Source organism: Tenrec ecaudatus, chromosome 6 (assembly GCF_050624435.1).
Source record: "Tenrec ecaudatus isolate mTenEca1 chromosome 6, mTenEca1.hap1, whole genome shotgun sequence".
NCBI classification, from domain to species: domain Eukaryota; kingdom Metazoa; phylum Chordata; class Mammalia; order Afrosoricida; family Tenrecidae; genus Tenrec; species Tenrec ecaudatus.
In genome coordinates this window covers 17,226,206-17,253,458 of record NC_134535.1, presented here as the reverse complement: position 1 = coordinate 17,253,458, position 27,253 = coordinate 17,226,206, and the positions used below count along the sequence as shown (strand labels likewise).

General features: G+C 50.1%; 1 protein-coding gene across 2 annotated transcripts in view; it reads right to left on the bottom strand.

Annotated features, from left to right (window-relative positions):
- LARGE1 (LARGE xylosyl- and glucuronyltransferase 1) overlaps positions 1-27,253 on the bottom strand; it is a 646,479-nt gene that overhangs the window by 97,629 nt on the left and 521,597 nt on the right. For both annotated transcript variants that reach the window (XM_075551019.1, XM_075551018.1), the window contains 2 exons: positions 7,076-7,188; positions 4,770-4,895 (listed from right to left, as the gene is read on the bottom strand). In XM_075551019.1, the coding sequence (XP_075407134.1) occupies positions 4,770-4,895; positions 7,076-7,188 (239 nt within the window). The remainder of the gene's footprint in view (positions 1-4,769; positions 4,896-7,075; positions 7,189-27,253) is intronic.

The window sequence follows — 27,253 nt, the reverse complement described above, 5'->3', positions numbered from 1 at the left end:
TGGGAATTGTGGTGACAAAAGGGTATTGAGTTTTATCAAGTTAACTTTTCTGTATCTACGTAGATGATCAAGTTATGACTCTCCTTTAAACTATGACTATACTGAACGACACTTGTGGATTTCTCAATGTTAAGTCACCCTTGTCTTTCCTGGAATAAACCCAACTCGAGTGTGAAGCATTGTCTGTTTTAGACATGGCTGGATTTGGTTTGCTAATATTTTGCTTAAGATTTCTACATCAATATTCATGAAACTGGCCTGTAATTTTCCTTCCTTGCATTCTTCTTCTTTTTTTTGTATCAAAGATATTCTGGCTTCATTGAGGGGTTTGAAAAATGTTCCTCTCTTCCTACTCTCTGGAAAGGTCTGTGCAAAACTGGACATTAGCCTTTAGTAAAACTCTTGCCGGATCCTATCTCTATCAACACTGTGATCTGATGGTTTATCGGCTGATTTAATTATTTTAGCAGCTGGAAGATAAACTGGATTTATCTAGATTCTAGATTGATTTTATTTCCATTGTTTTAAGTCATCTTTGTTTCACTTATGATTTCTGTCTAGAACCATGAGTAATGCAGACTCTTAGCTTTAATCCAAGAGATTAAAACACGCCTCCTGATTTAGTGTATTCAGAGAATTATGGCATAATATGATCCTTTGAAATGTACAGAAGTATGCCTGATGATCTACCCACCAGACTAATACGTGGCTCCTAAAAAATGGAAATCCACAGCCCTTTAGTCCATCCTTGAGAGAGGATGCAAGACAGCGTCATACTGCTCCATGGGGTTTCCAAAGCTGGAAACCTTTGCATAAGCAGATGGCCTCATTGTTCTCCCGTAGATGAGTTGGTGGATTTGAACTGCCCACCTTTCGGTGAGCAGTGGATGCTTGACCCACACCACCACACAGGCTTGTAGGACTATTGCCGGATGCGTGTTTGGTAGGAGCCTTGACAACTTCTCTATGGAGTTCTACTGAGCTTTGGCTCTACATCTCGTGGCTACTCTCTGAGGTCTAAGGGGGGCTGGTGGGACAATGGTTAAGCACGTGGCTGCTCAACAGAAGGCTGTGATTTGAACCCGGCAGCTCCTTTGTGGGAAAAGACCCGGCAGTCTGAATCTGCTCTCTGAGAGACTGCAGCCGGGGAAACCCTACGGGGCAGGTCCTTCAAGGGCTGCTCAAGGGCAAAGGGTGAAACTGACTGGGAAGCACACAACTGCCATGAATATGGGTCAAGGATTACTGCACCTTCCTGGTGAGCTCGACTTTGTTTTTAAGTTGTCACTACCTCTATCCCTATGAATAGTTTCAGTCTTAATATCTACTTTCTCTGATTTCGGTGTAGCTACCCAAGATTTTGGGGCGCTATTTGCCTTGTAATTCCCCTTTTCCTTCCATAAAGTTATTGTTAATCTTGTTGGATAGTTATGTATTAGGTATGTCTCTGTAAACAGCATATAGTTTCATACATTTACATTTCAATCCGACAATTTTGCTGTCATCACTTTACCCAAATATGTGTTTCCACACATTTGATGATTCATAGACTGAGGTTTGTGTCTATTAGTTTGGCTTTTTGCTTCCTATTTTTTCCAGTTTGTTCACACTTTCTTCTGTTTATTTTTATTCTTATTTGGGTGATTCTGTTATTTCGGATGTTCATTTTTACATTTTTCTTATCCGTCTCTCTATTCCACCCATCATGGATTGGGTAGTCATGTATTGTTTTTTAAGTCTTTTATTTGCTTATCCTTAAAATGTTGCTTTACATATCCAGCTTATCATGTGAGGGGAATACTGGTCAAATACTTTATCAATTCACCCCTAAAGGTATAGCTGGAATTGCTTGTCTTGGTGTGGAGTGTGATATTGCCTGGGATCAATGATTTCTTGGGCCCTTACACAGCCTGCAGACCAGAGGTTCTGCACACCTGCTGCAGACCTGGAGCAGAACTGCCCCCCCCCCCAAAAGCTTTCTGAGACTCTAATCTTTGCAGAAACAGACTCCTACATTTTTCTCCACGGAACAACTGGTGGGACTGAACTACCGACTTTATGGTTTTCAGTCAAGTGCTTAGCCCCTCTGCACTACCAAGACTCTTTCTGGAATATACCTACTTTGAAACAAGATTCTAGGCCACTGGAAATGATCAATGGCTCTCTTGGGAAATGGCCGACCCAGCTACTTTTTACTTTTCTTCTCAGACTCACACTTCAGTATCATTTGTAGCTTCTGGCATCAACTATACTTGCAAAACATTAAAAAGAAATTTTATATATCTATAATGTTTATGTGTTCATTACAGAGTTATATTGATTTACCTTCTCTTTTAACTTCTAGTTAACTCTCTTCCTAGAAATATAACGATTTGTCTCATCTGTTTTCCTCTGATATGTAATAATTATCTTCTCAAAGTGGTCCACCATAATGATGTGGATGGAGCAAAGCTTTTGAGACTTCCATGTGCTGATGAGGCCTGACTCAGAATGAGAAGAATCAGCTACAAACACCCAGTCATAATTGGAACGTGGAATGTACACCACGCATCGTGTTTGGTATAAAGCAGAGGGCAGCAAACCAGATGACGACCCTCACGGAGATGGACTGTCACGGTGGCTGCAGCAATGGGCTCACACACAGCACTACCGGGGAAGATGGCGCAGGACTGGGCGGGGTTTCTTTCTGTTGACTTGCTACGAGCTGGAGTCAACCGGATGGCACCTAGCCACAAGGGCCTGGCACGTAGAAGGGACTTCATGAACATCAAATGAAATCACAAGTGATGTCTTGTAGAAACACTTTCTAACATTTTGCAAAGAACCTTAACGTTGGGGGTGGAGGGGTAAAGGGTTTTCCTTTCTGACTCTTGTTATCTTTCTCTTGGGAAAGTAACCCCCAAACATGGAGGCTTGATGGAGAATGTCTTCATTCCATTATAACAGACAGTTGTGACAGGCTGTGAAACGACTCTCCACGCACTCACTACCATCAACGTGATTCCTCCTCTCAGAGGACTTTCCCTGTGGACTACAACCGGTTATGGAAATAGACAGCCGATCTTTCTCTTGAGGAGTGGAGGGTGGCTTCGAACTGTTAACCGTGTGGGTAGCAGCCCAATGCATAACCGACTAGGCCAACGAGGCTTCTTGGAAAACAGTGCAGGTTCAGGAAATCGCTGAAGTGATGTATGAGGCAGCCACTTGATGGGAAAGCACAATAAGCATGGGGTCCAGTGGGTGTGGCCCCATGTGGTTGGCTCAGGAAACACATGGCTCAGCGTGGCTTGAAGCAGAGTATAAACCTCCTTGTGCGTCACGATTAGAAACAAGATGTCACACACACACACACACACACACACACACACACACACACACACCTGCACATGCATCAGAGGCCAATCAGAATTTAGAATATCAAGGGCCGGGCTCTTTTTACCTTCCTTAAAAAGAGGGGTGCTGTTGTTACCACAGTTTCCTCGGGGCAATGAACACAGATTTCTCATGAAATAAACTGTGGGTGCAATCTACAGTCCTTCCCCTTAGATGCTATCCAAGGGTCAACTGGACCTGCCTTCAAATCTTCATCCTATCATTTCACACTAATGGCTCCCATTGAGTTGAGGCCCATGGTGACCTCATGCCAGTGCAGTGAACCGCCGCCTGGTCCCGCATCGTCCCCACAACAGCTGCAGACAGAACCATGGTGAAGACCAGTGTTTTCACTGGCTTGGAGGGCACCCCCTGGCCTTTCTTCTTGGACCACCTCAGCCTGGGAGGCCTAATGAACGCAATACAGCACTGTGGCCATATGCCAGGTGCCACTGGCAGGCCCCAAGTGCATTGGCTTGGACTCGAACCTGAGGCTCCTGCTTGGACCCCCGTCCACTGTACGTGGTGTATTCTAACATACCCCTTAACTCTGGCCTCAGCCTTGTGATCACTTGTGTCCGGTAGGACAGGCCCAGCGATGTCTCAAGTGCTCTTCTTAGGCAATAGGCTTTCCATGGTAGTTTGTCTCACAGTGGGCACATGCCGGCTGGCCTGTGGGGCCTAGGAGGAAAGCCGAGTTGGCCAGACTATGGGCAAGGCAGTGATGGTCACAGACCCACCAGCCTCATCAGCTAAATGGTTATTGATTAGATCACCATCGGAGGCATTTGCTCAGTAGGGTTATTTGTGGCGCTAGATAACTGATAGATCCTGTCTTCTTCATCAGCTAGAACTTAAGAATTATGTTTGCGACCCAGAGGCCGGTGATGATGGCTCTCCTGTCACCGTCCCTTCTCCCCGAGGTCGAACGAGACATTTATGCTTGTGCCTCCCTCCCCCATCGATCACAGCAGCTGCCACAGGCTCTCCCACTCACGTCCACCCCAGCTTCTCGCTTCCCCTTAGCCGGGCATGCCTCAGATGTGGTGGACTCTGTTCTCCGCCTCCGCGGCGATAGCACCTGGCACCGAGCGGGGCCTCCCGATAAATGTTTCTGTCCATGTCCGATGAGCGCTTTCTGGGGAGCTGACGACGTGCGGGAAGAGTTGGTGGCAGGTGTCACATAGAATAGCCACACCAGCCAGCCAGCTCTCTTGAATCTGCTTCCTTTGCCGGGGCCACTTATGCTCCCCAGAAAGCCCAAATGAGGGGCAAAGAGGAGGAGGAGAGCATGATCTTTCATCTCCTGGGCACCCAGTCTCCCTCTCTCTCTCCCCCGTGGCCCCCAGGCCTGGCTCCCTGCATCTCTGCTGACATCGCAACCCGCCTGCTCTTACCTTCAGATCAGACACGTCCCTGTAGCACTGTTCAGAGCGGGTGTGGTCGGACAACTGCACGTTCCAGAAACAGGGCAGCTGGTACACCAGGAAGGGGTTCTGCTTGATGACAGCATTGAAGATATCCTGAAGGAGCAAAGCCAAGGTCAGGGTCAACACAGCCGGGAGGGTTCAGCTCAAGCTGTGGGCTCTCAAGGCCCCGAGGGCTGCTTCTGTGTGGTGACAGGCGGCCTGCACTTCGGGCTGTGTCCATGCCGCCCCTTTTAGCTCCAGGAACCAAGTCATCACATTGGGTGAGAGAGATGGGGAGCGCCCAGGGCTCATGAGTCCTGCTGGTCTCTGAGGACACCAGCCACAGAGGTCAAGTGGGGTGTCTCTCCTACTCTGGACAGCACTTGATGAGTGATGTATCCATTCCACCTGCTCCCCCCACCTCTTGGCGGAGCCCTGTGCTCTCCGGCCCGAGCCTCCTGGCTATATTCGGACAAGTTGCTTCCTTATTCAGGTGGCTGAGACAAACGGCAGTGCCACTTGGGACTTTCTGTGGGCTCCGTGGTGGATGCCCAGAGGATGTGCACCCAATTTCAAAAGCCCACTCCAGACTGGGGAGGCTCTACCTCCATGGGCTCTCCTCCAAGACCCAGCACTGGGCCACGCTTGTTAACCGGCAGCTGCCAGGTGGTGCTGCCCGGTGACTGATGGGCTGGCACGGCCAGAGATGGCTGAATCAACTATCCTCACTGGATGGGAACATGCAATTGTTAGCTTTTGGGGACACGCTGGAGTCACTGTGACCTGACTTAAAATATGATGATGGTGGGCGGTTTTCCCCTTTGGTTTAATCCAGGTACCGGAGTTGAGGGTGTGTGTGTGTGTGTGTTTGTGTGTGTGTTGGCTGGGCTATTTTTCAACTTATTCATTATGCTTTGGCTCCTACTTGAAGAAAGGAGATTAGTTTCTAGCTGCTTGGGGAATGCTGAATAATAACAAGGGAAATGGCAAAGCAGCCCACCAGAGTGCTGCCCGCTCCTTCTGTCTGGGCAACAACGTCGAGTTTGCAAGACGTGGATAAATCCAGCAACTGAGCCTTAAGCAACGGCACAGAGAGTGGGCTCAGGCCTTGAAGGGGGGACGGGGGAGGAAGCAAACAAACAAACGGAACCCAGAGAAGCTGCACTCTGTATTGTGGGGAAAGACAGACACCACCACCACTCAGAGAAAATGTCTTTCATTCCAAGATCTTGGGCTACCCCACAGGAAGGTCAAGACACAGACGAGGCGTCCTCGCAGATTCAAAGCTGGAGATGTAGGGCCCGTGCCATGCAACACGCAGATTGCAGGCTTGGCACATTTTTGTTCTGAGCTTGGGTCAACTTCAAGGTTGTTTTTCAGAGCGCTTTGGGTGAAAAGGTGGTTTCTCCAGCCAAGAAGCTTGTTTTTTCTTATTTAAAGGCAATATCCCTTGAGTATCGGATCTTCTAGGAGGCCTGGTGTCGTGGAGGTTACGCATTGGGCTGTGAACCACAAGGTCAGCAGTTCAAAACTACCAGCTGTTCCTCAGGAGGAGGACGGGTCTTTCTATTCTCAAGAGCAGTGACAGTGTTAAAAACTCGCAGGGACAGTTCTTCCCTGTCCTACAGGGTTGCTCTGAGTTGGTGTCGACTCCAGGGCAGTGAGGGAGTAACAAGCTCTTTGGGACAGGGCCTGAATAAAAAGGCTTGGCCTAAAATCAGACTACTGCCAGACAGGCAAATGGAATCCTCTCAGGCACACATGCGGTGGCCTTGGGGATTGCAGGGAGCAGGCGTTTAAACACCTTCCCCACTTGCCAATAAGGACTACAGCCCCTGAACATACCAGACCATCGCCTACAGGCCCTGCATCACAAACGAGGCCCGCTCTCATTTGTCTTTAAATAAAATTTATATGTAAATGGGCACAGACAGGGTTTGTATCTCACGTCTACTGTAAGGTCACTCTCACTGCCACGAAGTCACTGTCAACTCACAGAGACCCTATAGGGCAGGGTAGAATTGTCCTGTGTGTTTCTGAGACCGTAACTCTTTAGGGAAGTAGAAAGCCTTGCCTCTCTCCCCTGGAGTGGCTGGTGATCTCACACGCCAAGCCTTGTGATTAGCAACCCAACACATATCCCTGTGTGCCACCAGGGCCCCCCAAGTACAAGGCAGGTCTAGCCAAGTGTACAGAGGAGTCACACATTAAGTAGCAGCTCCAGGTCCACCTGCTCTACTGCCGCTTTGATAAGCGGGACCAGGAACAACTCCACTCGGAACCTGGCCACTCACCTGGTCGGCTAAGGATGTGGAGAGCATGCCCATCAACTCCCTCTCGGCGGTCAGCCTCCACATCTGCTCCCATTTCATCTTCCGCAGCTTGTCCAGGAGCAGCAGGATCACCCCTGGGCAAGAGCACGGAAGAGACAAGAAAAACACAACCGTCAGGCCGCGAGCAAACACACCTGTGTTCAATGCAGGTGCTGGCCCAAACCTCAGGGGTGGGGTCTCGCAGAGAGGAATCTCCCCTGTACACAGTCCTGTGGTGAGCCCCCCAGACTAAGGCACATGGGCTGGAGGGAGACAGACCCTGGTATAGACTCAGCAATCCCTCTGAGACATTCTCATCCTATAGACGGCAGCAAAGCAGGCCTTGCAGGGCGATGGTCAGAGTGAGTGAATTGGCAAACTGGCGTTGCATCTGGTAAGTGGGAGATGTCTTATAAGCCCTCGGGTTTTTATTTTCCCCACTGCTACCCCAAAGACGGAATAACCCACGAGGCCGCAGCTGATAGAGGGGGTTTATACAAGAGGATGCCTGTCAGGTGTTTTTAAAGAGAGAGAGCGATTTCGCTGTAACTAACGTTAGCCTCTGGGTGGCACAGACAGTTACGTGCCGGGTTATGAGTTAACCCTCTAATGCCGAGCACGATGTTTTTGTAACATTTAATTAAACGTATATATATTGATAACTATGAAAGTAAAGAAAATGAACATTTTTTTCCCTGAAATTCAAGATTCAGGCATTATAGGCCTAAAAGGGTTGAGGTTTGGACCCACCCAGAGGCACCTTGGAAGAAAGGCATGGCAATGGACTCCCCCACCCCGCCCCCATCAGACATCGGAGACCCTAAGGAGCACAGGGTGGGTGATGCTGGAAAGGTATGAGGAGTTGATGTAAAATGGCTTTTGGGGGAGCAGGTGGGTGTTTCATGATTTCACTCCGAGTACATCTTTGCCGATTTCTGTTCCAGTGACTGACGTGTGAGTTCATCCCAGTTCCTGGCTCCACGTCGGGTCTTCTCTAGCCCGGCCCAAATCACCGTATCGTGACCCAGGGGGTTACATTGAGGACTACGGTGTGCCTGACCCAAACCGCGGTCTTTTTAATCACCTCCTACGCATGTGAAGGTCAGGCACTGAACCAGGGAGACGGAAGAAGAACCAAAGCCTTTGAGTTGTGGTGCTGGAGAAGAACAATGGAAAGTACCTTGGACGGCAAAAAGGGCAAACCGATCTGCCCTGGACGAAGTCCAGTCAGCGTGCTCCTGAGAGGCCAGCAGGGTGGGACTTCATCTCACGTGCTTCAGGCATGTCCTTAGGAGAGATCAGTCTCTGGACAAGGCCATCATGCCTGGTAAAGTCGAGGGGCAGGTGAAGCGAGGAAGACCCTCCACAAGACGGACTGACACGGTGGAATCTGCGACAACGGGCTTGGGCACAGGACCACTTGTGAGGATGGCGCCGGGCGGGCAGTGTTTCGCCCGCTGGGTGGCAGATTGCTATGGGTCGGAGCCGACTTGACGGCACCTTACAACCACCACCTACAGGGAAAGCTGTGCCGAGCTGGGTCTTTGGAAGATGAGCCTTTGGTTTCATCACAAAGCAATAACGTGAGAGTTTTGATCTCCCTCCCCTCGCTCTTGTCTTTCTGTGGGGGCTGCTGAGAGGTGAGGCCTGGGTGGGCTAGGGAGGGGCCTCAAAGGGAGCATGTGCTCCCTTGCCTAGGCCTATATTACAATGTTAAAATAACTCAATGGACTCAAACAAGGAAAGAAATCAGTTCGTCAGAATCCACAAGGAGAAGCCCGTCCTGACTTTGCTGAGCTGCCGGAAACCATCAACTCCCTCCAGGTCCACTGGGGTGGGCAGAGAAGACGTGGGGCATGGACAGGATGAGCCCAGTGACAGTCCCTGCAGGTCACAGCAGCTCATTCGCTGGGTAGAACCGCAGCTCCCAAATCAGCGTTCAGCTGCTTGGCTCAGCAGGACAGAGCGTGGAGACAACTCCAGACCGTTGGAAGTTGAATGCGGCTGGTACCTCACTCTTTACTAAGCGTGTCATAGGGAGCTCAGGAAAGCTAAGGAGGAGCCGGAGAGGTTCCCAGCCCCGAAGCAGCTGTGGCCAGATGCAAATCCGGGTTTGCCTGATTCTCCAGCCAGTGCTCCTGGGGTTCCTGAGCACCGATGTGGCTTGAGCCCTGAGACTCAGGCCCGGACCTGTCCTTGTCCACTATCAATGCCTGCAGACGCAAGACGAGGACACTGCCACTTGCAACGCACACCTCACACGCCTAGAAGGCTCTTGGGCACCGATCCCCAAGCTTATTGGACCGAGCACTCCCCTTTCAGGTTATATATTAAAAAAGTGCTAGCAATATACATATACATACATGGCAGAAATGAAAACTCTTTTGTACTAGAAAAAACCCATAATCCAAGATAAAATGTCGATCTTTGCTTTCATGCCCTCCCTGAATCGTGCCAGCACTTCCCGGGGGTATTTCTCACCCACTTTGGGGGACAGCACTCTAGAGGACAGGCTGGAAGATGCGGAACCACCAGCTCTCCTGGGAGGGCGGAGGGGAAGACGAGCCGATCTGTGGCATATGTACCAGTTTCTGTGGTGTAAACACTGCCACCGTGACTGCGTTGGCCTACTGATGTGAGGTCACTGGATACCGAGTTGGAAAGAAATGGACATTGCCCAGTTAAGCCTGTATGAAGCAGCTCCAGTGCATGGCCGACATGGCTCTCCGGCCAAGGAGGCACTTTTAGTATTGCTGCTAGTAGCTGTCGAATCAGTTCCCCGACTTGCATGGCCCCACGGGCAGGAACACTGTGCTATTGTGCTCTATTGGGTTTTCAAGGTGTGATTTTTAGAAGTAGGTCACCAGACCTTTCTTCCTAGTCTGGAAGCACCTCTGAAACTTGGTTGGCATTGCTGCGACTTGCAAGCCTCCACTGACAGGTGGAGGCTGTGCACGAGGTGCATCGGCCAGGTACCGAACCTCCGTCTCAAGAAGCACTTTTAGAAATAGTGTAACATGGCGCAACTTACTATTTGGTTGCTTTGGGGGAAGGGAGAAGGGAGAGAAATATTTACCAAGTTACAAAGTAGGAGATTAGCGAGATCCAAGTCACTGGCAATGGATTTGCTGAACATGAGAAAGGGGATTTCATTAAGTCTTACTGCAAAACTGAAGTCTAATTAGGTTAGATGTTGTTGGTGTTAGGGACCATTGAGTTGAGATTTTACTCATAGAGATGTCATTTAATCACGGTGTCTAATTCCTTTAGAGGGCATCTTCCTAAATTATAAAATTTACTGAAGCAAACTGCTAGGCTGCTCCTGCGATGCTTGGAGGTTCAAACTACCAGCCTTCTCGGCTAGCACCCACTCGTAACCACCAAGCCACCTGGACTCATCCACTGTTGTTGTTAGGTCCCATCGAGTCGGTTTGAGACACAGCATCCCTGTGTCCGACAGAAGGACACAGGACATGGTCGCTCGCCATCTGCACACGCGGTCCTATGCAGGAACCCAGTGTTGCAGCCGCGGTACCAATCTTTCATGTGGAGGGACTTCCTCTTTTGGGGGCTACCCCTCTGCTTGACCAAGCATGATGTCCTTCCCCAGGGACTGGTCTCTCCGGCCAACCTGTCCCAAGTGCGTGAGACGAAGCCTCGCCATCCATATCTCCTCTAAGGAGCATTCTGGCTCTTCTTCTAAGGTAGAATTGCTAGTTCTTTTGCCAGTCCATTGTACATTCAATATGTTTTGCCAGAACCATAATTCAAATGCACGGATTCTTCTTCCGCCTTCTTTATTCGATGTTCAACCTTCACAAGCAGATGAGGCGATTGGAACGATCAGGGTTTGGGTCAGGCAGATCTTCGTCCTCAAAGTGAAATCCTTGCTCTGTAATGCTTTACAGAGACCATGTGCAGCCGATTTACCCAAGGCAACGAGCCAATGGATTTCTTGGCTGCTGCTTCTGTGAGTCCTGACTGGGGATACAAACAAGATGGTATCTTTGACAGCTCCCATCTTCTCTGTCTATCATGATGTCACCCAGGGGTCCGGTTGTGAAGATCTGGGTCTCTTTGGCATTGGGTTGTAAGCCATACAGAAGGCTGCTGTCCTCAATCTTCATCAGCAAGTGCTTTGCTGTCAGTAGGCGAGGGTGTGTCATCTGCATATCGCAAGTCGCTTAATAAGCCTTCCTCCGATCCTGGTGCCACATTCTGCGGCAGAGAGCCCAGTTTGGGCTCATTAATAAAGTGGGGTGAAATAAACCCAAAATAAAGCCCTAATCCCATTATTGTTGACTTGGTTTGGCCTCATAGTCATCCTACAGAACAGCCTTCTGGAGTTTCCAAGCCTGTAACCTGTGGAGAGGCAGAGGATGCGGCTGTCATCTCATGGGGCACCTGGTGTGTCCAAACTGCTGACCTTTCAGTCAGCACCTGAGCACTCACCCACCGAGCTGCCAGGCTCTTTACTTAGGCTGGAGAGATGCTCTAACACGTAGCAAATGTGGCGTTGGTGGTGGGGGCTTGGAAGCGACACTCCACAATTGAAGAGACTAAGGGACAGTTGGAAAGGAAGCCTCCAGAGAGGTCTGTGTTCTATTTCTCAGTCTCTGGAGACAGAGCTGAGAACGGGTGCTTTTAAATGCGGTTCCGACTCAGCGAGGCCCTCATGGCAGCTGCTTTTGCACGCCGTTTGCTGGTCTCCGTGACGGGACAGGGGGTGGGGTGGGGAGGGACGTGTCTGGAAGAAAACTCTAAAGGCAGAAGACACACTGCCTTCACCCACTTCCTCAAACTCTGCTCTCATGTGACTTTTATACATCGACACCATGGACCACTTTAAAGTACAGGAAAACAAAAGCAAGACCCACTCCCTGTCTTGGGTTGATGCTGACTGAGGCTCAGACTAATATTCCCAACACCAGCCACCCAGATTTCATACATGTTCATCTGCTGCCTCACGTTGTTAAACAGTCATAGGATGTCATGGGTCCAGCAAAGATCCCCTGGCCTCAGTCTTTTCTTCCCTCTCCGGAGGGAGCACCCTTCCGTGGTGCCTATGCCTCATTTCTAGGCAGGTTCTAATTTTTTTGAAAAGTAAGTAAAGGCTTTATTGAGGCTAAGATTCAGGGAGGTTTTTAATGTGCTTATTTTCAGTCAATATGGCGACACACAAATCTGGTACTCGATAGCGGGTCGCATGTTGCGGACTTCCTATTGTCACACTTGTCTTTTTACCTAGTGTTAGATGCCTTTAAATTTCAACCCTGCCCCTATTTCTAAATCTCGTGTGTTCAGTGCAATCACTCTGTTCGTTAAATAAATATATCACTTTTTATTCATCTGTTTCCCGACCAAAGGACATTCTGTTTGTTTCTAGTACTTTTCCTCTTACGAGAAATGCTACCATCAATATCCGGTCCCGATTCTTGCACATGTGTGTGAACTTCATGAGGAGGAAGGCTTTGGAGTTGGACAGGGATGGCTGGGCTGAAGGCTGCTTCTTGTCTTGAGACATCGTGGGTGGGTTCACCTTCCTTGTCTCTGATAGCCAAACCATCACGGACTCACAATTTACATTTAAGAACGTTGTTACACCCGCATGCTCAGGACCATAGTCTCAGGGGACACTCAAGTCTCCTGGCAGGACATAGTTCACATGTACAAGGTTCTTCATCCTATGTTGGTGAGTGCCGACTGGGGTCTTAACAAATCATGGTTTCTCCACATCAGGAGGAAAGAATAATGACAATGGAAAGGCTCATGGAGACAATTAGTCCCGTGGGTTTAATGGGCCACGAGAAGATCAGGCTCCACAACCATGACACCAGAAGCACTAGATGGTGCCCGACTACCACTACCAACTGGTCTGAAAAGGATCATATCAGATGGGCTTGGATAGAGTGGGAGAAATGCATGACACAGACTCATAAAAGAGACTATTTATTGGTCAGATAGCGATTGGTGAGATCCTCCAGTCACCCTTTAAGTCTGGAACTGGACTCCCCTCCATGTTAGAATAACTCATCATTTCCGATCAAAAGGATCGCATTTCCCCAAAGACAGAAGTTAGGAAAGGAGGAGAAATGGAAACAGGAAACGGAAGAATTGAGATCAGCGATGTTACACTTAGGGGACTGACATGAATGAGTTGAAACAAAATGTTTGCAAATTATTGAGTGTAGAACTGATCATCGGTTTTGTAAACTTTCATCAAAATCACCAATGAAAAGTTAAAAAAGATACTGTTACCACTTTCCCTTTCTAAGTGGGCGTCGAAAACACTCATGGAAGAATTCCACTCTTTTCAGTGCTGTTCTTCCACAAACATTGAAGTCACCACCACGTCTGTCTTCATTCGTCTGTTATGTATTGAGCAATCATTATGTGGGAACAAACTGAAATAGATTTGTGCTTATTTACCCCCGGCCCAGTACTTCCCTAATACCCCAGGGGTTTCTTTAAAGAAATGGATATGACATGGGTTTACTGGGTGTCTAATATTTAAAACTTCGGTTAAAGTATTGAGCAGCAAAGGTGTCCGTTTGAGAATGAAAGTCTATCTGACTGAAGTCGTGGTATTTTCAATAGTTTCATAAGCATGGGAGAGTTGGACATGGACTAAGGACGACCAGGGAAGAATTGATGCATTGAAACTATGGGACCGGCAAGGAATTTTAAAAGTGCCGTGGACTTCCAGAAGAACAAGCACATCTGTCTGGAAAGATGTCTCGTCAAAATACTCCTTAGAAGTAAGGATGGTGAGGCTTTGCCCTGCATACTTTGGGCATATTACCAGGAGGGAATGGGCCCTGGTAAAGGACATCTTGCTGGGTAAAGTAGAGGGCAGTGGAAGAGGAAAAGGTCCTCAATGGGATGGGAGTGAGGTGTCAACCACAGGCTCCAGCAGAAGGACCGTGGTGAGGATGGAGCAGGATCGAACATGCTCTCTACTGTTGTGCACCAGGTCACTGCGAGCTGTGACGACTGACTGAAGTCACCTAACAACAACACAACATTTCATCTTTCCCAGGTGCGTTGAGAAGATGAATACAAGACACCCACACAGTGATGCAACAGAATCACTGCCAACACCCAGAGGTGCCACTTGTGAAGGGGGGTGGGGTTGGGTCTGGGAGTAGACCAGCCTGGCCAGGTGGGGGCAACTGAAGAAAGAGCAAGGACAACTGAAGAAAGAGCAAGGACAGGCACACAGGTAGAAGACAGTCTGGCAAGTCAGGGCTAAGCAAGAAAAAGTGTGAACCAAAACTCAATTACACAAACTGGGATCGCGAGTCTGAGTGAGACTGTTGGGCGTTGGAGACTGTAGCCATTAGGCAGCCTTCAGGCCTGGAACGAACTTAACCAGCAAGGCTCAATGTTCAGCCAAGTGGCAGGTCTGTAAATGGAGCAATAACATCAAGGGAAGCATACGGTCTTAGAACACTCAGCCATGAGGAGGGGATCAAAAGGGCAGCATTTTCCCAGAGACAGCTCAGAAGACCAGGGGGTGCGGGAAGAGCTCTGTTAGCTTGTGGGGATCATGCTACACACAGGTCTCATGATGTGTAGGAGTGGTGGGCAGGAAACCCAATTTGCTCTCTCAATGTTCATCCAAATCACAAGTGAAAAAAAATTTTTAAAGATGTAATCCAATTTAAAAATGAGCAAAAGATCTGAGTAAATATTTCTCCAATGGTACTATGCAAATGACTCATAAACACATTAATAAAAATTTGATAAGGACCAAGCACGTGTGATGGCTAGATCGCTTCCATACATATGGTCTGTGACCGGTTTTAGGACATGAGCCAGGCTGGTGAGCCGGATTCCACCAGGGAGATCTACATGAGTGACGTGCTTTTAAATCATCTTCATGCCCCTCCCTATACAGAATTCTATCCTTCTGCTACCTAGTGGGGACATAGAGGACATGCGGCTGGAAGCCTGGCCCAAGAGCTGTACCATCCCAGGCTCCACGCTGCTGTCCTCCTGGCTGAGGGGATCATGGTCTTGCTGCACCTGCTACTCATGTGCAGCAAACTCCTTGGCAAGCCCTGTTGAGGACAGTGGGGAGCCAAGGAAAGATCTTGAGCATGGGAGTGACCGTGACAGAATCTGTTTTAGAAAAGTCAACCTGAAGCATTGCTTTCCCACATCACCTCACAGACGCCCAGGCTTTCAGGAGTGTGTGGGTGTCCTGTACCCTACTATTAGAGCTCACGCGTGGTCACTCCAGGCATCCTGCTGTTGCTGTGTGCTGCTGAGTCAATTCCAGCTCGTAGGAACTACATGTGACACTGCAGAACTGCCCAATCGTGTTTTCTTGGCTGTCATCATGAGGAATGCAGATCCCCAGGCCTTTCTTCCTTGGAGATCCTGAATGGGCTGCACATTTAGACAATCTTTGGCTGGGCTGTCTAGCACTGAGCCACTGTGTCACCAGGGCTCCATCCCTGTGCCTCAGGGTGGCGACATGGGCAAGTCCTAATTCCCTAGCCTGGAACGTCAGGCCACCGTTTACTCTTCTTTCCCTTTCTTCCAGTGAAACTAGCTCAACAGCACGAGCATGTTCAATGACCCGATCCGGTTTCCCTGTAATCTCAAATGAGCCAACATTCAGCTGGATGTCCTCGTAGGTAAACCTAGAATGTTTACTAAATATGCTACTCTCCTTGCTCCAAGTCAATCAAAAATCAGAAGCCAAAGCAAACAAATACAATTCATGAGCAAACATGCCACCAAGCTTCCTCTCGGCTTCTGCAGTCAAGCGACTTCCCCAGCCAGCGCCTCCTCCAAGCTATCAAGATCGGGAGCAAAGAGGCAGGGCCAGTGCCATTCTCACCGTGGGGTAGCCGTGGAAACCACCATGCCCGGGAAGTGAGGTGAGTCTTCCAAGGCCAGAGGGCTGGCAAGTGCTTCCTACTGCTCAGTCTAGAGAATGGGCTTCATCTTAGAACCAGTGAAGTCTTGTGCCCGTGTTAACAGGGCCTACGGGACGGCCAGGCTTCAAACCTGGAAAGACTGCACTGCCTGATGCAATCCACTCGCATCCACAGGGACACACGGTGAACCCTGGTCATGAACTCCTAAGAATCAGGGCTCTCACGTCTCACAGCCCAGCTCTACATCTTGGCAAACATGTCGTGGAAAATGTAGGCCTGGACTACATTATTCGAAGTCTTCTCTCTGGGATATGCCTCTCTTTGATAAGAGAGTACCCCTTTATGCCAAAGTCTTCACTTGGTGTGTTAGACAGGGCTCTCTAGAGAAACAAAACCAGACTGCTAATCATTTTATATATATTTATACAGATAGATCGCTAGATAACATAAGAAATAGACAATCAATTAAATTATAAAGCAGTACAACTGGCTCAGTGCAACTCACTCCCGTGAGACAGTTGTGAGACACTGGCAGTCCTTCAAGTCTTGAGTGCCACCAGATAGTCCTCTTTAGAGAAATTCAAGCTATCCTGGCACAGGCAGCAAACAGCAAGGCAGGTCACCAACAGTCAGCCAGATGACAGGGTCTGACAGTCCCCAGCTCAAGAGATGTAAATTCCAATAGTGTAGCAAAGCAGGTATTGAAGTAACCTCAAGTTACAGTGACACAGTCCATGGGTTAGGTGTCCCACAGGTAGTGTAGCTTGCAAATGGAGCCACGGAACAAGCAAGGCAGCCGCGCACTGGTCCGATGATCAAAGAGCAAGAGACAAGAGAGGCAAGGCTCACTGACCCATTTATCTCTCCGCCCTTCAATTAATCCCACATGTGTTTATCGGCCAGATTGGCACTATAAAGTAACTACCTCATTTGGAAAGCTCATTTGGAAACACCACCATTGGATCTCCTCACTGGGTTAACTGGGGGCCTCAAAAGTTCACAAGAAATAATCCTTGTCCTCACGAAGCAAATGCTCAGTAGGAAAGAAGGCAAAGTAACCAACCCTACCCCCTCAAGCAAAACAAACAAACAAACAAACCAACACACCGAATCCATTCCAATTCATGGTGGGTACCCCAATGTCTGTCATGTTAAAGCAATGCCCAGAATTTTCAGCGATGGTGATCTTTTGGTAGATGGCCTGGCCTTTCTTCACTCAGGGACCCCTGGGTGGATTCGCACTTTTTGAAGTACTAGTTAGTAGCCAAGTGGTTCATGGTTTCCTCCACTCAAGGACTAAGCACGGTGATACTGCCATCCAGATGTGGGGAGGGTGGGAACTGGGGTAAGGAAACCTATCATTGTCAGGGTATCGTGGAGAGGAGCGTTTAGGAAAAAGCTCCCCAAGATACATAACAACTCTGAAAACTTAAGGACGAAGAGGATCACTTCGGTGCAGGGCAGGGAGAAGGTCAAGCAGAGCGACTTCTCCCTTGGGGTGGTGTTCTCAGTGGAACTAGCTGCTGCAAATTTCCACCAGGGAGCAAGATATTTTCCACCACATTGTAAGAAGACCTGAAAAGGCAAAGACCCATTTCCCCCTCTCCTCCCCGACTTTCCCCGAAAAGGAGGAGTAAATAGAAGGAAGAGGCTCCATAAAGTTGTCTAGCGTGGACGGAAACGGTTGTCTTTGCTCCTAAGTCTAAAATTAGCCACACATTATACCTGTCCCTCATGCTCTCGGATGGATGTGGCACACGGAGGTCTGGGGACCGAGGCCTTGCGGTCGTGACCACCAAGTGAGAGGCTGCCTGTCCAGTGCGGTCTCAGGCTCTGTAAACCTTCAGCTAACTCACAAGAAGGAAAAGCCAAAAGAAACAGAACACAATAGCGGCAGCGGCAGCAGCAGCAACTACGCTGCAGTAGACTTACATTCAGAGGCCGTGGGTTTGAGTTATAATATTATTACTTATTGGCAACACAACTCTTGATGGGGAAAAAAGCCTTGGGAATTCTGAGCTTTGGTCCTCTGTTTCTGATACGGGAACAGTCGTATGTAATAACTCTAAGAGGGCTGACTATATTTGTATATTATGTTACATATATCAAGTCTATAGTTACATGTGCACCTTTAAAAGTACCTGCTGTGGTGAACAGAACTAAACCCTGCTAGGAGGGAAAGCAGCCATTCATCATGAACACCCATGCCTAGGATCCCGCTGGTCCTTAAAGAGCCCACTGGTGCGCGTGGAAAGGACTGGACACGGGACACAGCTCCCTGCCCATCTTCCCTTCCAGTCTTCTGCCCAAAGTCAGCTTCTAGTGTCGCTATCTAAGTGGTCGTAAGGTGTCTTTCAGCGGCACCTAAGAGCTAATGGCCAGGGAGGTACAAGGAGTAATACTAAAGGAAAGAAAACGGATTCCAAGTAAAATTATGCGCATACATTACATTCTCAGTAGCTAGGGTGGTGCCTCCTACCCAGGCTATTAAGTATAACACTACTGACACAAACATACAGCAGAATGGGCCAGGTTTTTCCCCACCAGAGGTAAGGAGCATGCGTCCTGGTTGTACCAAATGGCTGATAAGCACCATTTCTCCGAGAGCGAGAGAAACTCTGTTCACTGACCTCTCTCCTAGGTAGCTGGGGAGCTATCTTCCTTAAAGACTGCAGAAGGCTTTGGGAATAGGAAGAGGTTCCTAAACGCTTAATAAATAATGTGACAGAAACTATACATTTCCTCATTAAGGTGCCTAATGATCACTCACTGAACTTGTGCAATTCCCACGAGGGTGGATGTGAATTATGCCTATGCGTGCACAGTGAGAGCAAGCTTTCTGAGAGGGAACCTGGGTGGAAGAATGGAAACGGCTTCACGGAAAACCAGATACTCTCAAGCGGAAACAACACAGCATTGGCTTTGGGAGGTCTGCCCCATGTCAGACTCTGACAGGGTTTACTGCAGACAGGAGGGAAGGTGGGGCCACCACACTTGGCTTTGGCCTTAGTTGCTTTGCGACTTGCCCATTTCCAGGTTGGCTGTCAGGGGCTGGGAGTGTGGAAGGGGGGCCTTGGCCCAGGAGGCCAGTGCTCGGCACCGGTCAGCGTGCCCTCCACCTGACAGGGGCGCTCCACGGAGCCTGCTGGAGGCCTGGGCTTGGCCGCTGCTGTGCTGGGTGCAGGGGAGCAGTGCAAATAACTGAGTGGTGCGTGGAAAATCAAAGGCTTCGCTGGCGAACATCTGGCCCGGTGGGAGGGCGTGTCATCTGTGGATCAGGGCAAGGTTCCTTTACCCCAAACGGAATCTGCAGGAAGGAACTGGTGGCCAAGCCGGCAGGGAAAGCAAGGTAGGTATGTGTGCAGAGACTGTTCTGATGGTGCTTCCAGCGCTGCGGGTGCCAAGTGAAGAACAGACGGGTAACTGGTAACATGGAGGGACAATGTGCTGTCCTGAGATGATCTCCTGACTCTTCTCAGAAACCTGCTAGGTCGGTGGACTTACACCCATCAGCCCAGGAAAGAAATGAAGGCTAGTGAGAGGCAGAATCGATCTCATTCGTGGACTTGTGGTCTTCGTGTGTGTGTGTGTGTGTGTGTGTGTGTGTGAGAACTTTGACTCCTGGCCAGCCCCCAAGTGTCCGAGAAGACTGTGATTCACGTTGTTGTTAGGTGCCCTCCAGTTGGCTCTGCCCCACAGCGAGCCCATGCAAACCAGGACAAAACACTGCCCACGCTTGGGCCATCCCACGATTGTTCTTATGCTGAGTTCATTATTGCAGCCACTGTGTCAATCCGTCTCTTCTAGGGCCCTCCTCTTTTTTTGCTGCCCCTCTATTTTACTCGGCATGGCGTCCGTCCTGCTCCAAGGACTGGTATCTTCTGACAAAATATCCAAAGTATGAGTCAAAGTCTCTCCTTCCGGGCTTCTAAGAAGCATCCTGGCTGCACCTCATCCAAGACAGATTCGTTTGTTCTTCTGGCGGTCCATGGTGCTTTCAAGGTTCCTCACCAGCACCCTCATTCCAAACGCACTTCCTTACTCAATGTCCAACTTTCACACGCAGATGAGGTGATTGAAAACACTATGCTTTGGGTCAGATGCCGCTTGGTTCAAAGCCTTGCTCTGCCATGTTTACCATGTTGGTCCGGTTGTGAGGATTTGGGTCTTCGTTACACTGAGTGGTAATCCACACTGAAGGCTACAATCCTGGACATTCATCAGCAAGTGCCTCAAGTCCTCGTCACTCTCAGCAAGCAAGGTGTGGCACCCACCGCTTGTCAGTTGGTTATTGGTAGGTGCCGACTCAGTGACCCTGTGTACAACAAAGGGAACACTGCCCAGTCCTGCTGCCGCTGCTGTGTCATTCCATCTCCCGAGTCTTCTCCTTTACCAACCATGTGGCCCTTACCTTTTGCTCAGGTCTTTCTTCAGAGGACCCTCTGGGTGGACTTGAACTTGAACTTCCAACCTTCTGCTTAGCAGATGAGAGGCCTTCCTCATTCGCATCCCCCAGGGGTTCTCATTATGGCAAGGCAGAATGGAGTCAGTGGCCCAAAGCTAAAAGAAGTCAGGTAGGTGCTGGAGGAGAGGGATGTGTTTGAAGAACTTTGCACATACCAGACAGTCAGGGCAAACCCCTGGGAGAAGACCCAGCGTGGTATGAGACCAGCCAAGGAGACGGTGCTTCTCCGAGGACAGTCTTGCCTGGCATGAAGCTGCACCCAGAGGAGTGGGGCTGAGCTGGACTAAGAACGGTTTAAATCCAAACCCGACTTCACAGCTTCTTGACTTCCACGTTCATTCTCGCACGTCAGGCCCGTCTCTTCTTTCTGCTCGGGGGAGTCAGCTGAAACCAGCGTCTCATTGTGCGAATTCATTACTGCCCTTTGTGGGCAGAGAGATGCCCTTAGAACTGTGTCAGCAAACAGAATACTACATGCCGGCACAGAGGAAACCATCTACTGGAAAGGAGGCCCTTCCGGTGAAGCCCTCTGACCACGACCAGGGAGGCGAAGAGTCTTGCTATCCCGCAGAGTGCATCGAGAAGTGGAGATTTAGCACCTGGTCATCTGATCTCCCTTTTAGCCCATTTTAAATTGGTCCTTGTTTTCACTATTTTATGCTTTTTTCTTTTACCTTGGATGGAGGTTTTTCTGTGTTGCTTTACTTTTGTTAGTTTTTTTGTGTTTGAATTTTTTTATCCTGTGTATGAAATCCAGGGTAGGTAAATCTATAGACAGTGACGGGTTAATGGTTTCCTGGGGGTGGGAGTCTGAGGGAAACGGGGGGCTGATAACAAGCACAAGAAGGAAGTATTCTGAAATTGACTGTGGGGTTGATTGTACAACTGAACTACTGAATGGTATGATTTGTGAATTATGTACCAAAAAATTTAAAAAACAAAATGAGGAAGGTCTCCCATCCACCCACCCTTCCTTCCTCTTTCCCTCCTTCCTTCTTTTCTCCCCCCACCCACTTTCATCACTTTAAACGCCCACCCTCACCCCCACCCCCACCCCCACCCTCACCCCCACTGCTACCCCCTTCTTCCCGTGCAGCCTGCTTTCTGAAGAGCGTAGCTAGGCTTCACCTGGCCAATCTAGTCTGCAGGTGGCCCTCACTCTCTGGAGACACTGCCGTCCCAGGCGGCTGAGGGACACCTTCAGACCAGGCTGGGGGGCTGGGGTGGCAGACTCCCCGTCTCCTCCCTACACCGCATGCCCACAGCGCACTCCACCTTAGGATGTGCGCAGGTGACGTGAGAAGCCGGGATCGCTGCAGCTCTGCTGAAGTTCTGTGAAACCACGCTGGATGTAGCTACGTGGCCCCAGTGGCTTGTCAACGTGGCTTGTCCCAGCCACTGCGCTCCAGAGTCACCCACCCTTCACCCTACGGCCTCAGGGTCTAGCCTGTCTCTCCCACCCAGTCCCCCCACCTCACCCCATCACCTCCACTGCAAGGAAATGAAGATCCCTTCCCCAGGCCTTCAGCAGCCTCTGCGGCTTCGCGGGTTTGAACCCGAGATCACGGAAGTGGGCGGGAACGGGTTGCTATGGCTGCAGGCTCTGAGCCCCAGACTGACCCTCGGAGTCCCTGCGTGCAGTGCCCCGATTCTGCTTTGAAGAACGGGGCTCTCTCTCCTCATGCACATCACCCCTGTGAGAGCTGGGTTTATTAAAAACCATCTCATGTGAAGCCCCCTGCTGAGTTTACCTGCGCCTCACTTTTGATCATGTAAATTAAAAAGCCTCTGTGGGCTACTTCTAGCTTATCCAAAGCCACCTCCCACCCCCACTTTCTTGAAAGAGGAAAACACAAAATCAAAACCCCACAACCAAAATGCTTCCATTTTAAGTCCTTCCCGTGGTGGTGTGGTTACACCTTGGGCTGCTAACCACAGGGTCGGCAGTTTTAAACCACCAGCCACTCCGAGGGAGAACGATGGGGCTTTCTACTCCTGTGATGAGTTACCATCTCGGGAACCAAAAAGGCAGTACTGGCCTGTCCTATAGGGTCACAATGAATCGGAATCCACTTGATGGCAGCGAGTTGGATTTATAAAAAGCTGGTGGTCATTGGCTGACCAAGCACTCCCACAGACCAGGAACCAGGTGTAGACGGTGAGGGAGACAACACAGTGGGTCCTGGCTCCATGGGCTGGGGGTGCTCTGGGCGCCGCAGGGGCTCGGTGGTAGGATTCTTGCCTGCCTTTCCGGAAGCAGGGGAGTGATTCCCAGTCAGTATTCCTATCAGGGTGCCCACAGTGCAGCAAAGCTCCTAGGCTACGAGGGACTAGGAAGAAAGGCGAGTGGATATCCTGCTGAAATCACCGGATGAAAACCTTATGAATTATCCAATGTGCAGCCAGGGTACCAAATGCCAAACTAAACTCACTGCCATCCAGTCGATGCCTACTCACAGTGACCCTACAGGACAGAGTAGAATTGCCCCCTATAGGTTTTGAGACTTTAACTCTGCACAAGGATAGAAAGCCCCATCTGCCTCCTGCAGATGGTGTTAAACTGCAGACCTTGTGAGCAGAACCACCATCAAAAAAAAAAAAAAAAAAAAAAAACCCTCACTGGGTGCAGTTCTCCTCTGACACACATGGGGGCACCAGAGGTCAAAGACAGGAGATGTCAAGCCAACAGGTTTTTGTCCGAAAGCAGCTCCCAGGAGGATTAAGTAATTTAAACATTTCCTCAGGCCCCTTGGGCTACTGTTGTGGGCCATGTGCCTTCCTGCCTCTTTGCAGCGTGGACAGATTTGCACAGTCATGACATTGCAGAGGGTGAACGATTCGGTCGGGGTTCCGCCACATTGGGCTGTGATCCGAAAGGTCCAGTTTGCAATCACCAGGCGCTGGACTCGTTCATAAACAGTTACCTCTCGGAAGCTCACCGGGGGGGCAGTTCTGCCTGTCCTCTAGGGTCCCTTTGAGTCGGCAGCCACTGGATGGCAGTGAGGTTGGTTTGGTGGGTCAGAGATAGCAAGTGGCAAGAGAAAGCCAAGGTAGAAACCCTGTGCCCTGCTGCTCCATGATGCTCTTTCCGCCCACCACAAAATACCATGGAAACAGAGCCTCTTGCTAGACTGCTCAGAGAGCGGAGAAGAACCGTCTACAGCCAGCCCATCAGAAAGAGGGAGATGACAAACTTTGATCCGAGGACGCTGGCCATGCCCACATCGTCATGATGAGCACTCCCATGGCCATGGTGGACATTCTGACTCACAGCCGCCCTCTAGGAATGGCAAACACCTGCCTCTGTGGCTTTCCGACACTGTACATCCTTACGGGTGCACAAAGCCTCATCTTCTTCCCCCAGAGAGGCTCGTGGGTTTGAACTGCTGGGCCTGTGGTAAGCAGTCGGAAGTGTAACCCGCCACGCCACCAGGGTTCTGTAATGCAGGCTGTGACTAAAAGATGTTCTAGGCAATCACTTTGAGGAAGTAGAAAGAATCTTCTGGAGCTATTTAGGAGGAACAATGGATAAAGTATCAAGATGTGAGACTTAAAATTACCAACGGAGTGGGGAGAGAAAACCCCCCAAAGGGAGCAGACTGCAATGTTACAAGAAGCCAGCAAGAGGCAATAAAGCCCCCGAGGCTCTGCGAGTGGGCAGGGACACCTGAAGTCCCTCGGCTCCCCCAGGGTCCTGGCAGAGACTCCACCTCCGCTCCGGAGCTGGATCTGCAGACTGCCTGGTCAGCATGGAGATTTCTCATCTCTTACAAATAATGAGCCGGCCTCCCCCTCCCGGTCTGGCTGGATGCTTCACTGCACAAGATGATGTCTCATTTGCCCGGTGAAGACGGGGAGCCGTCCGGGATGGCCGAGCAGTGCCGACCAGCGGAGGGCGGGCTGGCAGGCAGAGGGAGCGAACGCCCGGCTAATGGGCTGTGGAGAGGGCAAGAAGCCGCCTGCAATTTCGCCCTAAGCGGAGCAGGTCACACTGTGGGTCCTTTCATGAGTCACCCATGCCCATGCTCCGAGGAAAAGCCTGCATTGAGGAAAGGCACGCAGGGTCTCCCTAGCACCCCACATCCCTTCCTGAGGGCACAAGGGGGACTTCCATGTCCCAAGTGCCGCTGTGTGCTTCACAGGCTGTGTGTCTCCCTGGGACCCCGAGGGGCTCACTCCTGGCTGGAAGCACCAACAGTGCTTATATTGGGTCCCACTTCCCTTGCTGCTGGCCAGCCTCCTGCGATGGCTTCAGCTCCCGGTGGCTTCTGGCAGCTTTCTCTCTGCCCCTAACACCCTTTGAAGGAGCCCTGGTAGTATAGTGGTTACATGTTGAGCTGCAATCTGCAAGGTCGGCAGTTCAAAACCAACAGCTGCTCCTCCAGAGAAAGACGAGGCTTTCTATGAGTTAACACTCAGAACCTCACAGGGGCAGGTCGACCTTGTCCTATAGAGCTGTTATGAGTCGGCATTGATTTGATGGCAAGGAGTTTGGTTGGTTTGGGTAGCCACCAGGTCAGTAGTGTGAATCCCCCCTCAAACTTCTCTGAGTGGAAAAGATAAGGCTTTCCAGGTCTGACAACCACAGCCACGAGAGGGGGCAGTCCTGCTCTGTCCTATTGGGTGGCTATGGGTTGGAATCAATTCAATGGCACTGGAGAGCATCTTTTAACCCAGAAGTAGTAACAACTCCCCCTCCTTGTGATTTCTGGTGTCTCCATTTCCCTTATCAATGCCCTCGATCCTACCCGCGTCTCCCTGGAAGCAGCATTTTCATGATCTTGCGTCTCTGTTTGGATTTGCATCTCGCTGGGATCTCAAATGCTGCATGGAAGCCACTTCCTCTAACCTGCTGAGCGGGCCCAAGGCATGGAGAAGGTTCGGCTATGCTACACATAAGGAAACAAAGAGTACACGTACAAGGTCATACCGCTGCTGACAGAGCTGGGACTGGAACTGAGGCCGGACTGGTGCCGACGGCATGGTGGGCTCACTCTAGCTCTGCCGCAGGCTAAGCACAAGCTGCCTCCAGAGGGAGGGCCTCGTGGGAGGGGATGGCACTCTGGGCAGCGTGTTGCGTGGTCTCTTCCCTCTGGAAAAGAGGCTTGAAAGCAAGACTCGGCTTACGGGCAGAGTGAGAGGGCTCCGGCACAAGCCTTTGGGGGGGCCTTTCTTATCCAACCCCTTGTTTGCTGCTCTGGCTGGCTTGAGAACGCCTCCAAGAATGTACCGTGGATACTCCCGAATAAGCTGAGTTTTTCAGCACATTTTTAATGCAGTTTTTAGGTGTCTCCGCTGATATTCGGGCTGGCTTATACTTGAGTATATACGGTAGGTAGTTCCCTCTCTCAGGCACCCCCACATGGCGCAGCTAAAGCAGCAAAGTATAAAGATTAAAGAGGAAGAGTTTGTGCGTCAAGCCACACATCACCTCCATGCTTACTAGCCGGTGAGCATTTATTAGCTGGAGAGCAATTAAAACTGAGATTAAGATTTGCATAACTGTCAAGAGTGTTTACCAACGGGAAGGTCTGCTCATTCTTCAAGATAATGTGGGTTTTGCCACATCAGAGAAAGAACACTTAGTCTACAAGGCTGTGTCATTTACAAGCCAGTCTTTCCAGGGCTGGTGGCAGATGTAGCTCAGCTCTGGAAAAGACAGAGAGAGGAAGCAGACAGGGAGGAAGTGCAGTGCCCCCGGCATGTGAGGCTCACCCAGGAATCCTGAATCAAGGACCTTCCCCCCAGAGCCCAGGCAAGATGAAAGCTTCCCCCGCCCCCCCATCACACACCCTGAATTCCCATCCTGTTTGAGCTTTGAGGAGTGCCATTTCTGCCGGCCAAAGTCACGTACTTTCACAGTGAGTAGTAACAGCTCCCCCGCCTTAGGATCTCTGGTGTCTCCATTTCCCTTATCAATGTCCTCGATCCTGCCCACGTCTCCCTGGACGCAGCATTGTCATGATCTTGCAAACCAAACCAAACCAAACCCAGTGCCATCGAGTCCATCTTGACTCGATGTACGTGGCCTCTGTGGGTTTGCAAGGCGGTAACTACGTAGCCTCTACTTTTTCCCTTGAAGCAGGTGGTAAAGCTTGAACTGCTAACCTTGCAGTTGGTGGTCTAATGTTTACCTGGTGGTGCCACCAAGACTCCCTGACGAATCCATAAACTCTCCAGAAACAAAAGCTTGTCCTCAGTGCTGTCTAGTCAATTCTGACCTGTGGCAGCCCTGTGGATAGCGGAGAACTGCCTCTGTGGGTTTCCAAAGCTGTCAATCTTTACGGGAACAGAAAGCCTCAGCTTTCCCCTGAGGAGCGACTGATGTGTTCGAACTATGGACCTTGTAGTTGGCAGCCCAATGTGTAACCCACTGTGCCACCGGGCACCAGTTCCAATCCAAGGGTGGTGAAAAGTCGATGCACTTGGCTGTTACCAATAGGCTGGAGTTTGCGTCTATCCATGAGTGCCTTGGAAGAAAGGCCTGGCAATCTACTGCTAGAAAAGCAGCCACTGAAAACCCTGGGGAGCACCACTCTGCTGTGACACACACGGGGGTCTCTCTCCATGAGCCAGAATGAAGTCAATAACAGCTAGATACACTTTAAAACCGCACTAGCCTCTTCCTATGGACCTGTGGGCATAGAATCACCACTCAGCTACAACATGGAGCACAGAGCATGTTACGTCATCATGCCAAACCCCTGAAGAGAATGTTGGCCATGGAGCTGAGGAACACAGAAAGGAGCTCCACAGACTAAGAAGTTGCTGTGCCCACCAGTAGCCACAGAGGCTCAGCGAAAC